We start from the raw sequence: 20,431 nt of genomic DNA, 5'->3' as shown, positions 1-20,431 counted from the left end.
AAAGAGAGATTAGACAAGTATTTAATACTCTTATCATCATGGGAGTGGACAAATATTCTGCTTTATGTAAATAAATGAATATATTTATTATTGGAAATCAATTAACAACACAATGACAGATATTGTCCAGAAACTCTCACTGGTGCTTATGTGTAATGTATATATAATATATGTACTTACCTATGTATAATACAATATATAAATACATACATAAATATAAACAAATAAATAAACGGATAAAAAATACATATATAAAAAATAAAAATTGAAAGGAAAAAATAAATAAATAAATAAATAAATAAACAAATAAATAAATGGAAATCAATTAACATCACAAAAGAATGACAGATATTGTCCATAAACCCTCACAGGTATTTTTGTGTAATGTGTATGTATATGTAGTATATGTACTTACTTATGTATAATAAAATATATAGAAATACATAAATAAATAAATATAAAAAATAAATAAACAGATAGATAATTAACTATAAAAAATAACAATTGAAAGGAAAAATTAATAAATAAATAAACATAAAAAAATTTAAAAAATCAAAAATAAATATAAAAATAATAATGAAAAATACAAAATAGATAAATAAATGGAAAAAATTAAAATGGAATAGATAAAAAATAAATAAATAGATAGATAAATAAATAAATGTGAAAAATGGAGATCAATTAACAACAAAAAACAATGACAAACATTGTCCAGAAACCCTCACAGGTACTGCATTTAGCATAAAACAATATGCAAAATAAAAACATATTTTCGATTATTTGTGAATAACTATTTTGATCGATTGCCCTAGTTTAATTAAATATATTTATATATTTGGACAATCTGAATAATTTAGTTTTGGTATAATCTGAATTTATTAACTGAAGCTATTTTGGGAAATGAATAAAATGTACTTCCTCTCCAATTATCATTATTATTATTATTATTATTATTATTATTATTTTTATTAGTATTATTATTATTATTATTATTATTATTATTATTATTATCATTATTATTATTATTATTATTATTATTAGTATTAGTATTAGTATTATTATTATTAGTATTATTATCATTATTATTATCATTATTATTATTATTATTATTATTAGTAGTAGTATTATTATTATTATTATTATTATTATTATTATTATTATCATTATTATTATCATTATTATTATTATTATTAGTAGTAGTAGTAGTAGTAGTAGTAGTATATAAAGTATAGTTTTCTTCATTCAAAATAATTATTTTTGCTTATTTAATGTTTCCTGAGTTATTTTTTAATTGTTGTTCTATAACTCTGAACAGTTTGAAGACAGACAACATCTTGCAGCTTCATCAGCAGACTAACATGTGTGACATCATCCACATGATGCTGATGATGCTGATGATGGTCGCCATGAGAACCACAGTGACATCTCGTGGATAAAAACACACACAGCAGCCTAAAACCTTTTGTCTGTTCCTCAAAGAACTTTTATCTTGTGACACAAGTTTCTTTATTTTATCTCCTTCTGTTCAGTGATCTCATTTGTGTTCAGATTCATGCATTTGATTTTCTCCTTTTGCACGTTTTCATGCTAACGTGTCGAGAAGGAGGTTAAATAACGCTCCAAACTTACACTAAATCTTGGCGAGGAAAAACTGTCATGGCCATTTCCAAAGGGGTCCCTTGACCTCTGACCTCCAGATGTGTGAATGTGTGAGGGCTTTTGTCCAAAAAAATATAAAAAGTCTAAAAAATGTTCAAAAAAAAGGTCCAAAAACTGTCCAAAGAAAAGTCTGAAAAACGTCTGAAGAAAAAGTCTGAAAAAAATGTCTTAAAAAAAGTTTTAAAAATGCTGGAAAAAAAAAGTTTGAAAAAAAAAAAAGTGTAAACAATGTCTGAAAAAGGTAAATGTAAATCTCACAATCTATTGGTGCATGTAGATAGGCAGTTTGGACATCCATCTGATGTCAAACCAGGTTTTCCTGTGCAGCTTTTTGCATCAACACTCTGATACTGGTCAGGTTAGCAGTAGGAGAAAATGTCTCCTCACAGTCCACACCCATCTTTTGGCTGTATCCTCTGGCTACATATCGTGCCTTGTGTTTGTCAGATCCATCAACATTGTTCTTGATTGCATACACCCATCTACCCCCCACTGCTTTCTTACCCTCAGGCAAGTTGGTTAAGGTAAATGTGTCATTTTCTCTCAGCGATTGAATTTCATCGTCCATCGCATCAAGCCACTCCTTTGAGTTAGATGAAGTTACACATTACACAAATGACACATATTCACTTAAATAACCTGGCTTCTTCCTCTCTCTAGAAGGCTATCTTATAGACTCATGGTTAGTCTCACTTATCTGTGTTGGGCTGCTCACCTCAGGCACAATTACTGGAACCTGGCCCCGTCCTGGACTCACATCAGTGTTCAGCCCGGTCTGGTTAGCTCTGTTCTGCGCCTCAAAATCATCCTCATCAGGTGTCATCTCAGTCTGTGTCTGTCGCTCTGCAACTGTTTTGGTCACAAACTTCACCAGTCTGTGCTTTTGCACTTTCCCACTGTCAGGACAGTAGACCAAGTAGGCCGGGCTATTCTTGTTGTAACCGACAAAGATTCCCTTCTCACACCTTGAGTCTAGCTTTCTCTTGTTCTGTTTATAGGCATAACACACTGACCCAAACGTTTGCATCCTGGAAATGTTAGGCCGTCTGCCTGTCAGCATTAAGTAAGGTGTCTGTTTTGTGTTGTTAAAGCATCTGTTCCTCACTACAGCTGCTGTCTGCACTGCATAGGTCCATAACTCCTTTGACAACTCGCTCTCTATTAGCATACACCTAGCCACGTCAAACAGGGTGCGCCAACTTCGCTCAGCAGTACCATTCTGGTGTGGCGAGTACGGTGCTGAAGTCTCATGTCTGATCCCATTTCTGCTGAGTAGTGCCTGGTGATTCCTTCCTGTGAATTCTGCACCATGGTCAGACTTGATGAATCTTTCTATGGGGTAGTATCAGCAAGAAACTTCTCTGTTGCTTGCACTGTGTCACTCTTCTGTTTTAGAAAATACACAGCTACTGCACTGGAATAGTCATCAGTGAATGATAACGTGAACCTATACCCGTCTCTGGACTCTGGGTCTATTGGTCCCGCTAGATCTGTGTGTACCAACTCTAGAGCTGCTTTGGCTCGTACATCAGGCTCCCTGTTCCTAGTTTGGATAAACTTTCCCTGTTGTACATCAGGTTTGTCTGTTTTACGCTTAATTGTCATACCATTAACAACATTCTGTAATCTCTGAATATCATCATCATTACAGTTGTTAAAGTCACTGAGGACAATAACTAAGGAGTCCAGAGGTCTGGACTACGAAGCAGGATTTGTGGTTATCGAGGTAACTTCAGGGTTTTCCGTCCTACGGAGGTGGATCACTTCTTACCAGGTAGATCACCATGGTAACTGATGCTGAAGGAGCAGGTTATGTTCCAGATCAGAGATCAACTCGTATAAAAGCACCTCCTGCTGACCAATCAGAGCTCAGTGTGGTGATTGTATGATAATATCACACACACATGAAGAAGTTTAAATCATAATCCAGACTAAAAACAACACAGTTTAACCTGACAGATGCAGGAAGGACAGCTGGATTCATGCTGTGGGTGTTTACCGCTTTGATTTCTATTTCTTAACTTCCTCTTGAGTCTGTTTCAGACCTCCAGAGAGGACACAGCTGAGAGAAGGTTAAATAATGATAGACGACACATGTTACACAGAGTAAAAAGATGAGTAATCCATTCATCTATTATTCTCTTAAACACTTTTTATATCTAGACGAGTATATCTGACTTCTGAGTGTTCCGTTAAATTAATACATCTGTTAGTTTATTCACACATCTGGAGTTTTTTCTTTCACCAGCTGTTCTTCCTGCATTTAGCAGCTTCAACTGAGTTAATGTTAGTCTGGATTAAGAGTTTAACTTCTTCATGTCTGTCTCATATAGTTTACTCTTCCTTTGTTAAATGTGTCTGTCTGTCTCTCTGTCTGTCTGTCTCTCTGTCTATCTGTCTCTCTGTCTGTCTGTCTGTCTGTCTGTCTTTCTGTCTGTCTCTCTGTCTGTCTGTCTGTCTGTCTGTCTCTCTGTCTGTCTGTCTGTCTGTCTGTCTCTCTGCCTGTCTGTCTGTCTGTCTCTCTGTCTGTCTGTCTGTCTTTCTGTCTGTCTGTCTGTCTGTCTGTCTGTCTGTCTGTCTCTCTGTCTGTCTGTCTCTCTGCCTGTCTGTCTGTCTGTCTCTCTGTCTGTCTGTCTGTCTGTCTCTCTGTCTGTCTGTCTCTCTGCCTGTCTGTCTGTCTGTCTCTCTGTCTGTCTGTCTGTCTGTCTCTCTGTCTGTCTGTCTCTCTGCCTGTCTGTCTGTCTCTCTGTCTGTCTCTCTGTCTGTCTGTCTGTCTGTCTGTCTGTCTGCCTGTCTGTGGTCTTGTCCATGTCTGTGGTCTTGTCCATGTCTGTGATTGGTCAGATGCTGTAAACACCTCCCCGTTCATGTGAATCACAGCCAGACTGAGAACCTCTGGGTTGATTTACTGAGTTGATGACCAGCTTCGTAGGACCGTTTAGTGAGATCTCTGTTGTTAGAGTTAGTGAAGCCAGATAACCAGAAGATACTCTGGAGATGTTGAACTCACTTCGTAGTACAGACCTCTGGTTTGTCTGCTCCACACATACAACTAGAAGTAGTGGTGATATTAGTAATAGTATAATTTACTGTGTTGTATTAGCTGCAGTAGAAATAGTCCATGAATTACGTTTTAGAAATATGAACAATAATACCAGTGATCCATTTACTGCTGTGTGTTTTTATCCAGTAGATGTCACTGTGGTTGTCATGGCGACCATCAGCAGCATCACCTGGATACCCCTGCACTTCCTCCCACTAACCACAGGGTGGAGCTCTTTCTCCATCATGTTTAATGTCAGAGCCAGCAGCAAACACAGAAATCCACCATGTGATCAAGTTCAGTTTGAAATGTGTCACACAGCTGAGTTGGAAGAGCTCATTTATTGGTGTGACACCTCTCTGAGACCCGAAACAGACGTGTGATGTCTCACATGTTTGTCTGCTGACATGTTGTCATTCTTCCAGCAGTGTTTCATGGTGACGATGATCAAACTGTGGCGGTGTTGATTCCCCAGATTTCAGTTGATCAGGAAGAAGAGCCAGTTCCCAACCACATAATACAGAAATATTTACCAGTTACAAACAAATGTCACAATGAAAAAATGCCTCTTCAATGAGAGACAAATGTGTATAAAGGAAGTTTCAACGGATATGAACCAATAAAGCAGATAAAGCCTGCGGCCGTTCTGATGCAGGTAACCTGGTGGAAAGGTGCTCTTTAATATTTACTCCAGCTGCTTTCAGAACATTGACAATCCCCCTCAATCAGAAACGTTGAGAGAGGAAATGCACCAAAGCTGCTCTCACTTGTTCATTAGGAGCCATCAGTCCTCACACCTGCACAACAGGTGATCTGAAGAACCTCCAATCAACTCAGGGCAACTGGGACATTCAGCTAGAATGAACTGGGAAAAGGGAAATGACAGCAAGCACCAAAGAATATAATACCACCCATATAATAAACACTGTGTCATGTTTTACACATATCCTTCACACAGTTATTTACCTTCAACACCATTTCACACCAATAACACATGACTTCATCTTCATCACTGTGTCACTGTCCATCAAACATCATGTGACAGCTTCCCTCTCCTGAGCCTCCACCTCAGCACAGGTTGCTTGTACTGGTCACATTAACATGGCTCTCTATGGGGCTGACGCTTGGACTTCTGGTCACTTCCAGGCATTTAGAGCCAAACGTGAAAGTCCGACTGATTCCATAGTAATATGTCTGCGACCAGCACAAGATTTCACACATTTCTATGAAAAAAATATGTATAAAGAGTGAAAATTGTGGGAATGAGAGTGAGTTTAAAATGTATTTGTTTTCTCCGAAGATTTTAAAGCTCCTCTCCACTCTAGGTAGTGATGTCACCACTCTAGCCAGCGCATTACACACCAATGTAAAAATCTGAGAAGGGCACTTTTACTGAGCTCCAAACAAAGTTAAATATTTAAAAAGTTGAATAAGAACCACAATCTGTGGAAGATGTGGAACATTTTAAAGTTTGAATGGTGTTTCTAGGTGAAAGTATGAATGAGTAGTTCATGTTTAAATTCTGAACATGTCTCCTGTTCATTTGAATGAGGACATTTTGGATGAAATATGTTTAATAATTCTGAAAATATGACAGTTATGAATGAAAAAAAATATGGTACTAATGTCCTTAAAGAGCTGAATAATTTGATATTTGAATGCTTTCTGAAGCTCAAAGTATGCAGAAGAAGTTAGAGTCCAAAAAATGTGCAGAAGAAATAGAAGAAGAAGAAAGATTCAAAGAACAATACTGGAATCATTCAAATAAATACATACATATTCAAATACATGAATCACAGCAAAGATCCCAGATACATTTCATATTTTTTTTTTTTTATTTCTTCTCTAATACACTTATTACAGTGTAAATGTCCAACTATATATATACTGTATATGGGTGTTTCTGCAAATACAGTCACTTTTATAAATATATAAAATATAATTTTATAAAGTATATGAAAAAAAATCAACTTCTATGGATTTTAATTTTAACCATCAGAGTATTAATAAATATAAACAGGTACACAAAATTACATTTAAGATTTTAATCTGTAACATGTTTATTTATTTAATGTTTTTTATCATTAAATATATTGCAACATTACAATAATGTTAATTTTATACTATTTGCTTTTTTAAATTTCTATAATATTTTTAAGACATTTAAATTCATTTCATCAAGCTCTGTGTATCATTGTTAATATATATATATATATATATGTATATATATATATATATATAAAAAAAGGGATTTCATGGTTTTCTCTACACTCTGAAAAATGTAGACATAGATGTCAGTCTTCATAAACAAAAAATATAAAATATGTTGTTTTTTATATTGTAATTTTAATGTTTAATGTCTTTAAGGACGTGTTGTGGAAATGACATGTTTGCTAATATGTCAGATAAATGTCGAGGTGTGCTACGTACGTTAGCTTTGACTCTCAGCATTTAATATACACATTTACAGTGAGACCCAATTAATGTAATTCAACACTGTGTAGGGACCCCAGCATGCAGAAATATTCAAACACACCATTTTAGAATAGAATAAACTATCATTTATACTGCATGTGATTATCATAAAGTGGGCATGTCTGTAAAGGGGAGACTCGTGGGTACCCATAGAACCCATTTACATTCACACATCTGGAGGTCAGAGGTCAAGGGACCCCTTTGAAAATGGCCATGACAGTTTTTCCTCGCCAAGATTTAGTGTAAGTTTGGAGCGTTATTTAACCTCCTTCTCGACATGTTAGCATGAAAACGTAGAAAAGGAGAAAATCAAATGCATGAATCTGAACACAAATGAGATCACTGAACAGAAGGAGATAAAAAAAGAAACTTGTGTCACAAGATAAAAGTTCTTTGAGGAACATGTGGCAGCTGCCAATTCTCTGGTGTTTGCTGTTGTTTCAGCAGCTTGGTGCATTCCCCTCTTGGCCAATCAGGGTGTAACGACGCCCTTTCTGTAGGGCTTAAAAGAGGAGGGAAACTGCACACCCAGGGTCATTCTGATCTCTCCTTCACTCAATGCAACATGTATTATCAGCTTTACCAGAAACTCTGGTCTGTTTTGGGCCCTTTTGGGATTCTGTGATCTTTGTGTTTTGTTTGTTGAGAGTGTTGACTCCTAGTTGGGGAAACAAGTTAAGTGCCAACCAATTGGGTTACCTGCACTGGGACAATTAGATGCTATTTGTGCAACAGCTGGCTTGCCTTACAATAGCCTAACGCCTGCAGGCTGTATTTTTGTATTCTATTCATTTGTTGATTTTCAATGAAACCCTTTATACCCATTTCTTTTAGTGTATTTTATTTGGGAAAACTTTAAAGGAGGGTAAAAGGAAAAACACAAACCAATATTTCAGTTTCCTTAATTGTTTGTTAATATAGAGGCATTTGTTCATTATTATTATTAAGAAGGCATTTTATTTTATATTATTTTGTGGATGGGAACTGTTTTTCAGTCGTCTGACTGAACAACTAAAGTCTGGGGAACTCAGTACCGCCACAAACAGACAAAAGGTTTTAGGCTGCTGTGTGAGTTTTTATCCACGAGATGTCACTGTGGTTCTCATGGCGACCATCATCAGCATCATCAGCATCATGTGGATGATGTCACACATGTTAGTCTGCTGATGAAGCTGCAAGATGTTGTCTGTCTTCAGACTGTTCAGAGTTATAGAACAACAATTAAAAATAACTCAGGAAACATTAAATAAGCCAAAAAAATGTTTTGAATGAAGAAAACTATACTTTATATACTACTACTACTACTACTACTACTACTACTACTACTACTACTACTACTAATAATAATAATTATTAAATAATAATTATAATAATAATTATTATAATAATAATAATAGGGGAGATGGTAGATTTTATTCATTTCACAAAATAGCTTCAGTTCATAAATTTAGATTATACCAAAACTAAATTATTCAGATTGTACAAAAAATATATATTTAATTATACTATGGCTGTCCATCGATTAAAATAGTTATTCACAATTAATCGCAAATTATTTTTTATTTCGCAGATTTTTTTATGCTAAATGCAGTACCTGTGAGGGTTTCTGGATAATGTTTGTCATTGTTTTGTGTTGTTAATTGATTTCCATTTTTTATATTTATTTATTTATCTATTTATTTATTTGTTTTTTCATCTATTCCATTTTCATTGTTTTTTTTTACATTTATTTATAATTTCTTTCTTTTCCATTCATATTTTTTATATTTACTTATTTATTAATTTTTCCTTTCATTTTAATTTTTTTTATAGTTATTTATTTATCTGTGTATTTATTTTTATATTTATGTATTTCTATATATTTTATTATACATAAGTAAGTAAATATACTACATTATACATAAATAACTGTGAGGGTTTCTGGACAATATCTGTCATTGTTTTGTTAATTGAGTTCCATTTTTATATTTTTTTATTTATTTATTTTGTATTTATTTATATATTGTATTATACATAAGTAAGTACATAATACATACAATAAACTCCTGTAACTGTTCTAATCTTTATTTTTAGTACGTTAGTAGTAACTTTGCTTTTCCTTCTAGAACGAGTCAACATGTCTGCAGTTGTCAGACAGCAGCGTTATCTGTCCACCGCAGGGGCTGATGGGAGGTGTGAGGAGCCTTCAGGAACCACGTGGCCCTCGTCTGATCTCACAGCTCGTCCTTGTTTGGCCTCAGCTGCATCAGAGCGCCACTTCTCCCCAGGTTCACCAGAGGAAACACCACTGCACACAATGCTTTTCCTCCCAGCTGCTGCTCTGTGCTGTCTGTGTTCAGGTGAGTGTTTCCAGCCAATCAGGAGCCAACAAAGTCCACCTGTAACAAACACTGTCACACTCACCTTCATCTACCTGTCTGTCTCTCTACAGCGCTGGTTGCCATGGCAGCAGAGCTGATTCAGGATGATTTAACATTGACCAGGAGAGTTGGTGGGAATGTTTCCTTCAGCTGTCGAACTGACCAGTGTGGCGGTGATTATGTATACTGGTACCAGAAGAGAGACACAGAAACATTCACATTGATTCTGGCTATTGATAAGACAGATGGTGAAATAGAGTCAGGTTTCAATCATCCTCAGAAAGATGATTTCTCAGCTGTGAATAAACAGAACGGCTGTGAGTTGGAGATCCAGAAGGTTAAACTCAGTCATTCAGCCTCCTACTACTGCTCCTGTTATACTCTCCACAGTGATAAATGATGCCTGCAGCCTGTACAAAAACCATCAGAGGAACAGATGTCAAACAGTGGTTGTGACAGGAAGAGAGCAGTAAACCACAGCCCAGGTTCACATATTTCACCTCCATCTCAGCCACAGTCACACACACACTGAACTGAGGGATTCATTAGATTTGATATTCATTCATATTTCTATCAGATATTGCAGCAGGTTTATTGTTGTTCCACACAGTGAGGACAAACTAGTGGCACAGAGGCACAAGGATGAAATCATTTAAAGACATCAGACTAATAAATGGATCAAAACATCAAGAAGTCCTTTTTGAAAAGCAGCGTCTGATTAAAAACATACATTAAAACAACATGATCAAAATGATGAAGACAACAACAAGCTTCATCATTATGATGAAGATTCAAATCCTCTGCTTTGACCTGCTGCAGGAATAAAGTCTATTCCTCCTCACAATGCTGATCTGCTCTTAATGCAAACACTTCCTGTGTCTCCTTCACAATAAAAGCCTTCCAGACCAACTCTTTGTGCTCCAAATGAAAACAAGACTACAGTTCAACACACACTGGCTGTGTCACCAAGCGTCCTGTCATTTGATGCACAGACGTCATAAATCAAAGTAATGGACAATTTAAAATGTGACCTGATGATGGTGCTGGATAAAACCTGACCAAAGTCAGTAGGATTCATCCTCTGAGGAACATGAACGTGTGAACCAACGATCCACGGAGACACTCTGCTAGTGTGTCTAAAAAGACAATAAAAGAAGAGACAGTCATGTTAATATGAACATTAGAGGAACACATCATGGAGCTGAAATATCATTCTGCTTCATCATTTGGACTCGTTCACCTCAGCTGACACGCTCAACAGCAGACAGGTTTTTGTATTACTCTGTTTCACTGTGGGAGGAGGAGGACGATGGGTACCCGACATCTTTGGCTCTGGAACTAAACTTTATGTAACAGGTAAGAACAAACATTCATCTTCCTTCAGTTGTTTTATTGAACAAGTTGAAAATGTGTTTTAATGAGTTAGTTTTTTCATCATTAGTAGTGAGTTCTTGCAGCCATGCAGCTGTTGTTACATTAAAAAGGTTCATAATTGCTGAAACGATGTTTAAATCTCACTGAACAACTCAAGTTATTCTTTATTTCTGCAGATTAAACTGATTTATAGAGAAAAAGGTTGAAATATAAAAAGCGAATAACTTTAAATATGTTGTATAGAAAATTAATAAATCATTTTTAAATGAATAAATATACCTCATGTAGTACAAAATAAATGGTGGTAAATACTATGTATTATATTATATTATATTATATTATATTATATGATATGATATTATATTATATTATATTATATTACTGTTTAACATTTGATCTAACGTAACACGGTAGTCGTGTATAAAAGCTAAAATTGTTATGAAAAACATTAAAAACTATTGATGTATTTGTGCTTCTTCAGTAATTAGAGTAAAGTATATGATGGTAAATATTTTCTATGTTATATATATTATAATAGTTAAATTTACAATTGTAATTTATGTGAAGATAAATGATTAATTAATTATAATATGTGTATTTGGGTAAGGAATGGAAAATTGTTTTCCTCTATTAGAGTTAATACGAATAATTAACATTATATTATACTATATTATATTACATTACTTGTTAATTTCCCCATGGGGATCAATAAGATATTAGATAATAAGACATATAAATATAAATGTAATCAAATTGAAATTTTTAAAATTACCACTCAATTTAACTTGGAGGTAAATAAAAAATGTATTTAAAAAGTTAAGTTAACATTGTTATGAAAAAAGTAAGTAAAAAGTAATAATTCAATAATTGATGTACTGATTTATTTATTTCGTAATTTCAGTGATGTATATGGTGATATGTAATTTATTATAATATGTGTATTAAGTTAACGTGAAAGGAATAAAAAACTCTCATCTCCTATTATATTATATTATATTATATTATATTATATTATATTATATTATTTATTAATATATCATTGTAGTTTTGTATTAAAATTAAAATTGTTATGAAAAATGTTAAAATCTATTAACGTATTTTTGTGTTTTTAGAAATTAGAATAAAGAATATGATGGTAAATATGTTATATGGTCTATATTATAATAGTTAAATTTATAATTGTGTTTTATCTGAAGATAAATGTTTAATTTATTATAATATGTGTATTAAGTTAATGAGAAATGAAATGAAAATTGTTTTCATAATTCTTTCTTTTAATATCATCAAATCCTGTTATATTATATTATATTATATTATATTATATTATATTATATGTCAATTTCATAATATATATATACTATGACAATTATACTAAATTTATTTACTATTTATACTATTTTAAACTAATTTATACTAAAATTATACGTATTATAATCTTAAAAAGTACAACTCTATTTCACTTGAAAGTGAATCTATAATTTATTTTAAAAGTTCAGTTAAATTTGTTATGAAGAAAGTAATTAAATTATTGATGAACTGATTTATTTCTTAAACCATTACAGTGATGTATATGGTGGTAGTAATAAGTAATTTATTATAATATGTGTATTAAGTTATTATATTATATTTAAATTTCCCCAGGGGGATCAATAAGGTTTAATCTTATTTTAAATAGCATTTTGTATTCACATGTCATATATCTTAACACGTCATTGTAGTTGTGTATAAAAGTTAAAAAAAATATTTAAAAAACACTATTGATGTATTTATAGGTTTGTTGCTATACTGTACAGTGGTAAAATATATACAGTATTATGATCTATGTAATGTAATCTGTTAAATGTCACTTGACTCTATTCTATGTGAAGGTAAATATGTCATTTATTATATGTATATTATCCCTAATATAGGAAATCAAATTTCAAATTATTATGAAATTATAGTGAATAAAGTTTGTACATAGAAATAAAGAATTATTAAATAAATAATGTTCTTTTGTCCCCATATAACCCATCAGAGCCGGCCCGTGGCATAGGTGGTATAGCTGAATGCTGGGTCTCCTTTTATCCAGAGGGGAGCCTCGATTGAGGGAAGACAAAAAAATCTAAATTTATAACTTTAACTGTTTTTTACTAATATTATTTTAATACTATTATTTCAAAACATAACAAAAAGCCCACAACATCATCAGTACATAGTGTATTAAATAGGCTGTATGTTCTGGGTGGCCCGCAGCATCACCCCCCATCATTTTGAGCTACACAGTTTTTCTTGAGTGTGATCTGCATCGCTTAATGTCAAAACATGAAGCTCTGTAGTTTCTGTGTGAGTGTATGAACACAATGGTTGGTGGTGGAATGGGCTGCGATGCGAGAGGCACCGGCTGATCTCTTTCCTATGGCACCAGATTGGTCAGGACCGGCTCTGTAACCCATGCTGCCATTAGATGCTGAGTGTGTTCCATATGAAGCTGAATACAGTAGACTGTATGTAGTGAACTCTGAGTAGTTTAGTGATCACAGTCCATGTAGTTTCCAGGATCACACTGAATGCAGTGCAGTGCTGTAAGCTGACTGTGTCAATGTGTGTCTGTGCTGCTTGTTGCTGCTGTCAACCTTCAGATGAGCCGGTAGTGAAGCCCGTGGTGAGCGTGTACCCAGCAGCATCCAGAGCCCACCTGGAGGGGAAGAGCTCCCTGCTGTGTCTGGCCTCAGCCATGTTTCCTCCTCTGGTCCAGTTCTCCTGGAAAAGACGAAGAGAGCAGCTGGAGCTCAGAGAGCCGGGACGCACCGCCGGCATCTTGCTGATCCGTCAGCCAGAGAACAGCACGTATAAATACCGCTGCTACGTCCACCACGAGGGGGGCACAGTGGAGGCCCCAGCAGAACAAGGTAATGAAGGCTCGCTGACTGTGTTCAGCAGTGATTCAGCTTCATGTGGAGACGCTGTCAAAGAGAGCAGAGGAGCAGAGGACTGACATTTCTCACTGCAACTCCAAACATGTCACTCCTTTTGTGTTTCAGAGGTTCCAGCTCCAGCAGCCTCCTGTCCTCCAGAGAGAGAGCCAGTACACCTGCCAGCTCTGCAGCAAGCTGACTGTAAGATCACCTGCTGCCTCTCCTTCAACCACCATGTTTCCTTCAGCACTTCACCTTTTATTTTCAATGCTATCATTTAAAGTGTCTGTGTGTCTGTCTGTGTGTGTCAGTGTCCTTCCAGTCTCAGTGCAAGGTGAAGCTGCTCTGTGTGCTGTACACAGTGCTGATAGTGAAGAGTCTGGTGTACTGCTGTGGACTCTCTCTGCTGATGATCCTCAGAAACAAGGGACCGTCCACCAACTGCACACATGCTGACTGACTGGCCTTTTCTCACCATCAAATCTCATCAATTCATCTCATTCATCACTTTGATCACTATTCACAAATATCAATGATGACGTTGAGGCGACCCCTGCTGTCGCCTATATAGTAGGGTTCCTGTTAACCTGCCATTAGGGCCTTCTGGGAACACCTGGGCCCAGTGTTCCCAGCCTATAAAGCCTAGGCTCATGACTCATTCTCTCTCTCTCTTTCCCCGCAGACACCATCGCTGGGCATGTGGCGGCCTTAGGTTCTCCTCGGTTAATCTTTTGCTTGTTTTATACATTTTACAACATGCACACACCATTTATATTCTCAATGCACACCTTACACTACTGATACTACTGATATTCACACTCCATACCTTTTAATCCTTTTGTTCTGCATAATTTACTCTACTTTTGTTAAATAAATAAATTGATTTTATCGTCACCACGGTGTGTCTTCCTATTTGTCATGGCCTTGAGAGCCAGGTTGTGACAAATTGGGGGCTCGTCCGGGATTTGAACCCTGGGCCTCTCGCACGTTGTAAAATCTTTTTAAGGCAGGTTAGATACTGTCATCCTAAACATATAAATACACACACACACGCACACACACGCACACACACGCACACACACACACACACACACACACACACACACACACACACACACACACACACACACACACACACATATATTTACAGTTCCTCAGTATAAATTCTGTGTAGTGTTATTTTGATGCTGTTTATTTCCACTTTTAATTGTGACTTGTATAATAATAGAACATTAAGATGAATCATTAGCTGTCTGGTAGATATTTGATTGTTTACAGTGTTTTTCTGTTCTTGTGTTTCTTTTTAATACATTATACAGAGTCAGATTTGTCAAATTCATTCAGTGTAACATTCTCAATAAAGTGTCTGTGTGTTATAAACATACTTGTGTTTATGGATTTCAGTTTGGCTTCATAGCAAATAATCAGAAACAGAATCAACGTCGTCGGCCGTGTTTGTTGACACCTACAAGTGATGTGACTCTGGTTTTTAGTAGCTCTGAATACACTTTCACACAGCGCCAAGAGAGTGGAATATAATTACAATTCATATCAGACAACTAAACACCTATAGATCTTTCATTACCCAATTAAAGCAATGGATGATTAATACATGCCAGCACTAAACTCTCTTTTTGCTGCTTCTATCTAGATGTCCTGCTTGTCTGTAATGTCGTTTTATATGTATAAATGTCACTACTGTTTCTACTGCTTTTAACAACTGTGTGTCCTTTTACAACTTTTAAACTGCATGTCCTGTTTTATGTTTTTGTTCTGATGTATTTTAGGATTTCTTCTGTAAGACCTTGGCCAGGAACAACAGATGAAAAATAGCCTTTTGATTAATTCTGGCATTGTTTATACCATGTGTATTTATTAATTAGCTCTGTCCCTTCACACATGAACTAAACTAAAGAACAAGGAAGACATGAATATAAGCATACAGCTAGACAATGACAACAAAGCTGAACAAAGAGCAAATATATACACACAGCTCTTCTATACAAGTCAGTAGGTGTGGGTGTCCCACCAGTTTCAGTGCTGACCCCCTTTTATAACTGTGTCAGTGTGGATGTAAACCTCTACACCAGGGCTGTCAAACTCAATTTCATCCCGGGCCACATCAGCATTATAGTTGCCCTCAAAGGGCCGGTTGTAACTGTAAGACTATATAAATATATCTACTCTTTATCATATTACATAATTGCCTCTGCATTTGATTATTATTGGTTTTAGTAATAACTTAATTAATAACTAAATCTGAAAGCAGAAGTCTAGGAACAATTATTGCAAGCAGACATTCAAGTGTACAACTATTGTACAATTTATTTAAAAAATGAGTTCAGTAACAAAAACACATGCTTGTGCATCGATATATATGCATGTACGTAGACACAGAAATACTGAATGTGGACACACACACACTCACATTTCCATGTGTTATTATAACATAGATCCCATTAATTTATGAGATTAAGAAACCCTCATCATTACTCATCCATCAAAGATCAAAATTTTCACGTGAATAATAAAGTTTTTTTTTTTTGGTCACAGTTGAGAGCGGCAGAACGATGGTACAACAATGTGACGGAGTAGCCGTCACTGACGGTGGGCAGCGCACACACACATAACCCCAGGCCACACACCAACATTTCACCACTCCCTTCCTGATTCACTAAGGAGTTAAAACACCTTGCGACATATCCCTCTCCCCTAAACTGTTTTTCAGTAGTGAGACCAAGGGTGCACACTTGATTGTTCAGCTGTTTCCTGTACGCATATATTCACACAAACATTTCTCTTGGACATTTTGGCGACCACATCACTCTGCTAGAGTGCCGCTGCTGGAAACGGCTGATACTGAGACGCTTCAGTGCGCAGGTAACAAAATCGAGATGCATTGTGGAACATGTAGTTTATGGACACCGTACTTCTGTAATGCAGCATAGAATTGTATGATAAGCAAATGATATTCTTTGCAAGCTCTGGCGGGCCGCATAAAATGCTGGATTCGGCCCGCGGGCCTTGAGTTTGACACGTGCTCTACGCTGATGACACTGTTGTTTACACACATGAACAAACAGCAGAGCTGCTTTGAAGCTACAACTGCTATAAAATGATGACACCTCGGCTCCATCAGTCGGGATGAAGGCTGAATGTTAAATTTAACTTGGGACTAGTTTTATTTTCTAGTTGAGACAAACTGTAAATCATTTCATTGAACATATTTGATGTGGATTTAATTAATAATGAAAGAAACTTGCTGCACTGTAACAAACAGAACAACTGACTCAATATTGAGCATGTTGTTAATATGCATCAATAATAATTCACTGCAAATAATGACATGACAACATAGCTTCTGATTTTAAATGGTTTATATTCACAGTTCTTTGTGCTGTGAAAATGCTCTCAGGAACAATCTAAAGCTCCTGATTTAATTCCTGAGTTCAGCTCCTGGAGCTCCTCACTTCTACGACTATTTGATCAAAAAGCATTTAGAGCTGCTGAACCTGAACATTAATCTATTTGCACGACCACGGTCCTCCAACCAGATGGTTTAAGAGACCAAGCAGACGTTAACCGTTGATGGAGGGCTCGGTGGAAAAAAGGCTTCCAGACAACAAGAGGAAAGACAAAGAGCTGCAGAGAGGAAGAGGAGTTGATGAGTGTGTACAGCAGCAGATATGAATCTGTTCTCAGTGGTTATTAGGACTCATAAAAAAACTGTTGACAGAGAATCAACACTTCCTTTCCTGCAGCAGACCGGCTGTGTGGGTTTCCGCTCTGCAGCCTGTCTCACATTAATAACACAACGACAGTTACAACCATCCACTCTGGTTAAACAATCATTCCAGGAACTACAGCTTGATTTCAGCGCTCAGTACTCTCAGTCTCAGCTTTGGGCCCTGTCTACACCTATACAGATGTTTCTAAGAACTGATCCTCTCCGTTTAAAACAATCTGTCCACATGACCTTCGTTTAACTAAATATCTCCGTCCACACTGGAACGCAAAAACAACTCATAATGCTCCGCAAAGTCACCACCAGTGAGATCACAAGTTAAGAGTCAAGGGATTTAGTTAGCACCCTTCTCTCTCCCTTTCCTTCAGCTTCATTACAGTCAGTGTGATAACAGTCATTGTTGGTGGGGGGGATTCCTGTCATCACTCTGCTGTCATCAACTGTCTCTTTACATGATAAATGAGGAAAGGAGGCATACTCTAAGGATTTATCTAACATTGAGTCTGTTGAGATGTCTCAAGAGTAAACTACCAACTTCCTGTGATTGATTGTTGATGAGAGCTCGAGTTGGAGAGAACAGATTGACTGGGTTAGTAGGAAAATAAATCAATCTATTGGTATAATAAGAAGGGTTAGTCCTCTTGTCACCACAAACTGTCTCCTTACTCTTTATCACAGTCTAATTTATTCCTCCAAAAACGTTTTGTGAGGATTACAACTCGATCAGAGTCACACATCTCCTCTGCTCCTCTATTTCACAAACTCCACATTCTTACTATTTATCACATCAATATTTATCACATAAGTGTTTTTATTTATAAGATACTTTCTGGTGGGAATATTCCTGAGCAGTTGTTTCAGAGCAAATTCTCAGGTCCATTCTTACTCAACCCGTCAGTCTCTAGATCTTCATCCTCTTAAACTCCTCACTAGTAGAGGTCAGTTTTTGATAAGATTTAGAGGAACCAAATTATGAAGTAGCTTTTCACATCTATCATAAAACTGTTCATCTATTAAATGTTTCAAAAGATGCTTAAAGGGTCATTTAATTACTGTTTTGTAATTGCTTTTCTTCATGTTGTCCATGTATCACCACACTCATAGTGTGATGTTTGATTTCTATTGTCCAGAAGTCAATGTGGATGTTTAAACCAATATCTCCCTCACAAACACAAACCATACACTTACACACATCACGCACATTTCTTGTCTTTTTTTGACATATTTATTGTTATTGTTGTTATTATATATATATCATGTTCTAATTGTTTGTCATCACTATTATGTAGTCATATTATTTCTGTATATTAATCTTGTCTCTAGGTGAAGTCTTCAGATAAACCCAGTGGGTTTTCTGCCTCTTCCTTCACTGTATATTATTTATTTATTTATTTGTTATGTTTGTGTTGTCTTAATTTGTGCAAAATAAATAAACAATAAACAATAAAGGAGGTCATTCAGGTTTATGTCCATCTCCCTTCTGAGTGCTCCAAACCTCTCCTTCAATCCCCATTCAGCCTCCACATGTTTAATGTGTTCCTGCTTTGGCCTCTTGTGACTGGAACATGTCAATATTGAGTTAGTTGTTCTGTTTGTTACAGTGCAGCAAACTGAGAGGAGTAAGCTAAAAGAAATGAGACTCTGATGTTCAACATGAGAACTAAATTCACAGACTCCTTAATGTTCTGGAATGATTAAAGTTAATACTACGGCAACAGTGTTTTTATTTTACATGTGTTTTTATATGTGAAAGCATAAATGATGCACTTTTGCACAAAATATTTAAATTTCTTTTGCACAGTAAGTTAAATATGTTTTCTTAAATAAACACTGATATAAAGTTAACCATTATTTTAAAGGTGAAAATAGATTTTTTTTAATTGTTAATAAATCCATAAAATATGTTCAATGAAATGATTTACAGTTTGTCTCATCTAGAAAATAAAACTAGTTCCAAGTTAAATTTAACATTCAGCCTTCATCCCGACTGATGGAGCCGAGGTGTCATCATTTTATAGCAGTTGTATCTTCAAAGCAGCTCTGCTGTTTGTTCATGAGTGTAAACAACAGTGTCATCAGCGTAGAGGTTTAAATCCACACTGACACAGTTATGAAAGGGGGTCAGCACTGAACCTGGTGGGACACCCACACCTACTGACTTGTATAGAAGAGCTGTGTGTATATATTTGCTCTTTGTTCAGCTTTGTTGTCATTGTTTAGCTGTATGATTATATTCATATCTTCCTTGTTCTTTAGTTTAGTTCATGTGTGAAGGGACAGAGCTAATTAATAAATACACATGGTATAAACAATGCCAGAATAAGTCAAAAGGCTATTTTTCATCTGTTGTTCCTGGCCAAAGTGTTACAGAAGGTAACCTAAAATACATCAGAACAAAAACATAAAACAGGACATGCAGTTTAAAAGTTGTAAAAGGACACACAGTTGTTAAAAGCAGTAGAAACAGTAGTGACATTTATAGATATAAAACAACATTACAGACAAGCAGGACATCTACATAGAAGCAGCAGAAAGAGAGTTTAGTGCTGACATGTATTAATCATCCATTGTTTTAATTGGGTACTGAAAGATCTATAGGTGTTTAGTTGTCTGATATGAATTGTAATTATATTCCACTCTCTTGGCGCTGTGTGAAAGTGTATTCAGAGATACTAAAAACCAGAGTCACATCACTTGTACGTGTCAACAAACACGGCCGACAACGTTGATTCTGTTTCTGATTATTCGCTATGAAGCCAAACTGAAATCCACAAACACAAGTATGTTTATAACACACAGACACTTTATTGAGAATGTTACACTGAATGAATTTGACAAATCTGAATCTGTATAATGTATTAAAAAGAAACACAAGAAC

At 35.7% G+C, this 20,431-nt stretch overlaps 2 protein-coding genes across 2 annotated transcripts in view; both read left to right on the top strand.

Moving 5' to 3' along the window:
* Positions 1–9,289: 9,289 nt before the first annotated feature.
* The window catches only part of LOC141776377 (immunoglobulin lambda-1 light chain-like), a 47,894-nt gene continuing 36,752 nt past the window's right edge, over positions 9,290–20,431 (top strand). The window contains exon 1 of the mRNA XM_074649896.1: positions 9,290–9,926. Coding sequence (XP_074505997.1) covers positions 9,620–9,926 — 307 coding nt within the window. The 5' untranslated portion in view covers positions 9,290–9,619. The remainder of the gene's footprint in view (positions 9,927–20,431) is intronic.
* Positions 9,937–15,192, top strand: LOC141776588 (immunoglobulin lambda-like polypeptide 1). The gene is made up of 5 exons (XM_074650292.1): positions 9,937–9,949; positions 10,783–10,893; positions 13,533–13,802; positions 13,935–14,009; positions 14,120–15,192. Exons 1-5 carry the CDS (start codon positions 9,937–9,939, stop codon positions 14,266–14,268), a joined length of 618 nt encoding a protein of 205 aa, XP_074506393.1. The 3' UTR covers positions 14,269–15,192.

Source organism: Sebastes fasciatus, chromosome 11, assembly GCF_043250625.1.
Source record: "Sebastes fasciatus isolate fSebFas1 chromosome 11, fSebFas1.pri, whole genome shotgun sequence".
Taxonomy (NCBI): domain Eukaryota; kingdom Metazoa; phylum Chordata; class Actinopteri; order Perciformes; family Sebastidae; genus Sebastes; species Sebastes fasciatus.
The sequence above is the reverse complement of the archived record's forward strand: the minus strand, read 5'-3'. Positions and strand labels throughout refer to the sequence as shown.

Coding starts and splice junctions, on each gene's coding strand:
- LOC141776588 (XM_074650292.1), top strand. Junction 13,803..13,934: donor GGAGGCCCCAGCAGAACAAG/GTAATGAAGGCT, acceptor TTTGTGTTTCAG/AGGTTCCAGCTCCAGCAGCC. Junction 14,010..14,119: donor AGCTCTGCAGCAAGCTGACT/GTAAGATCACCT, acceptor TGTGTGTGTCAG/TGTCCTTCCAGTCTCAGTGC.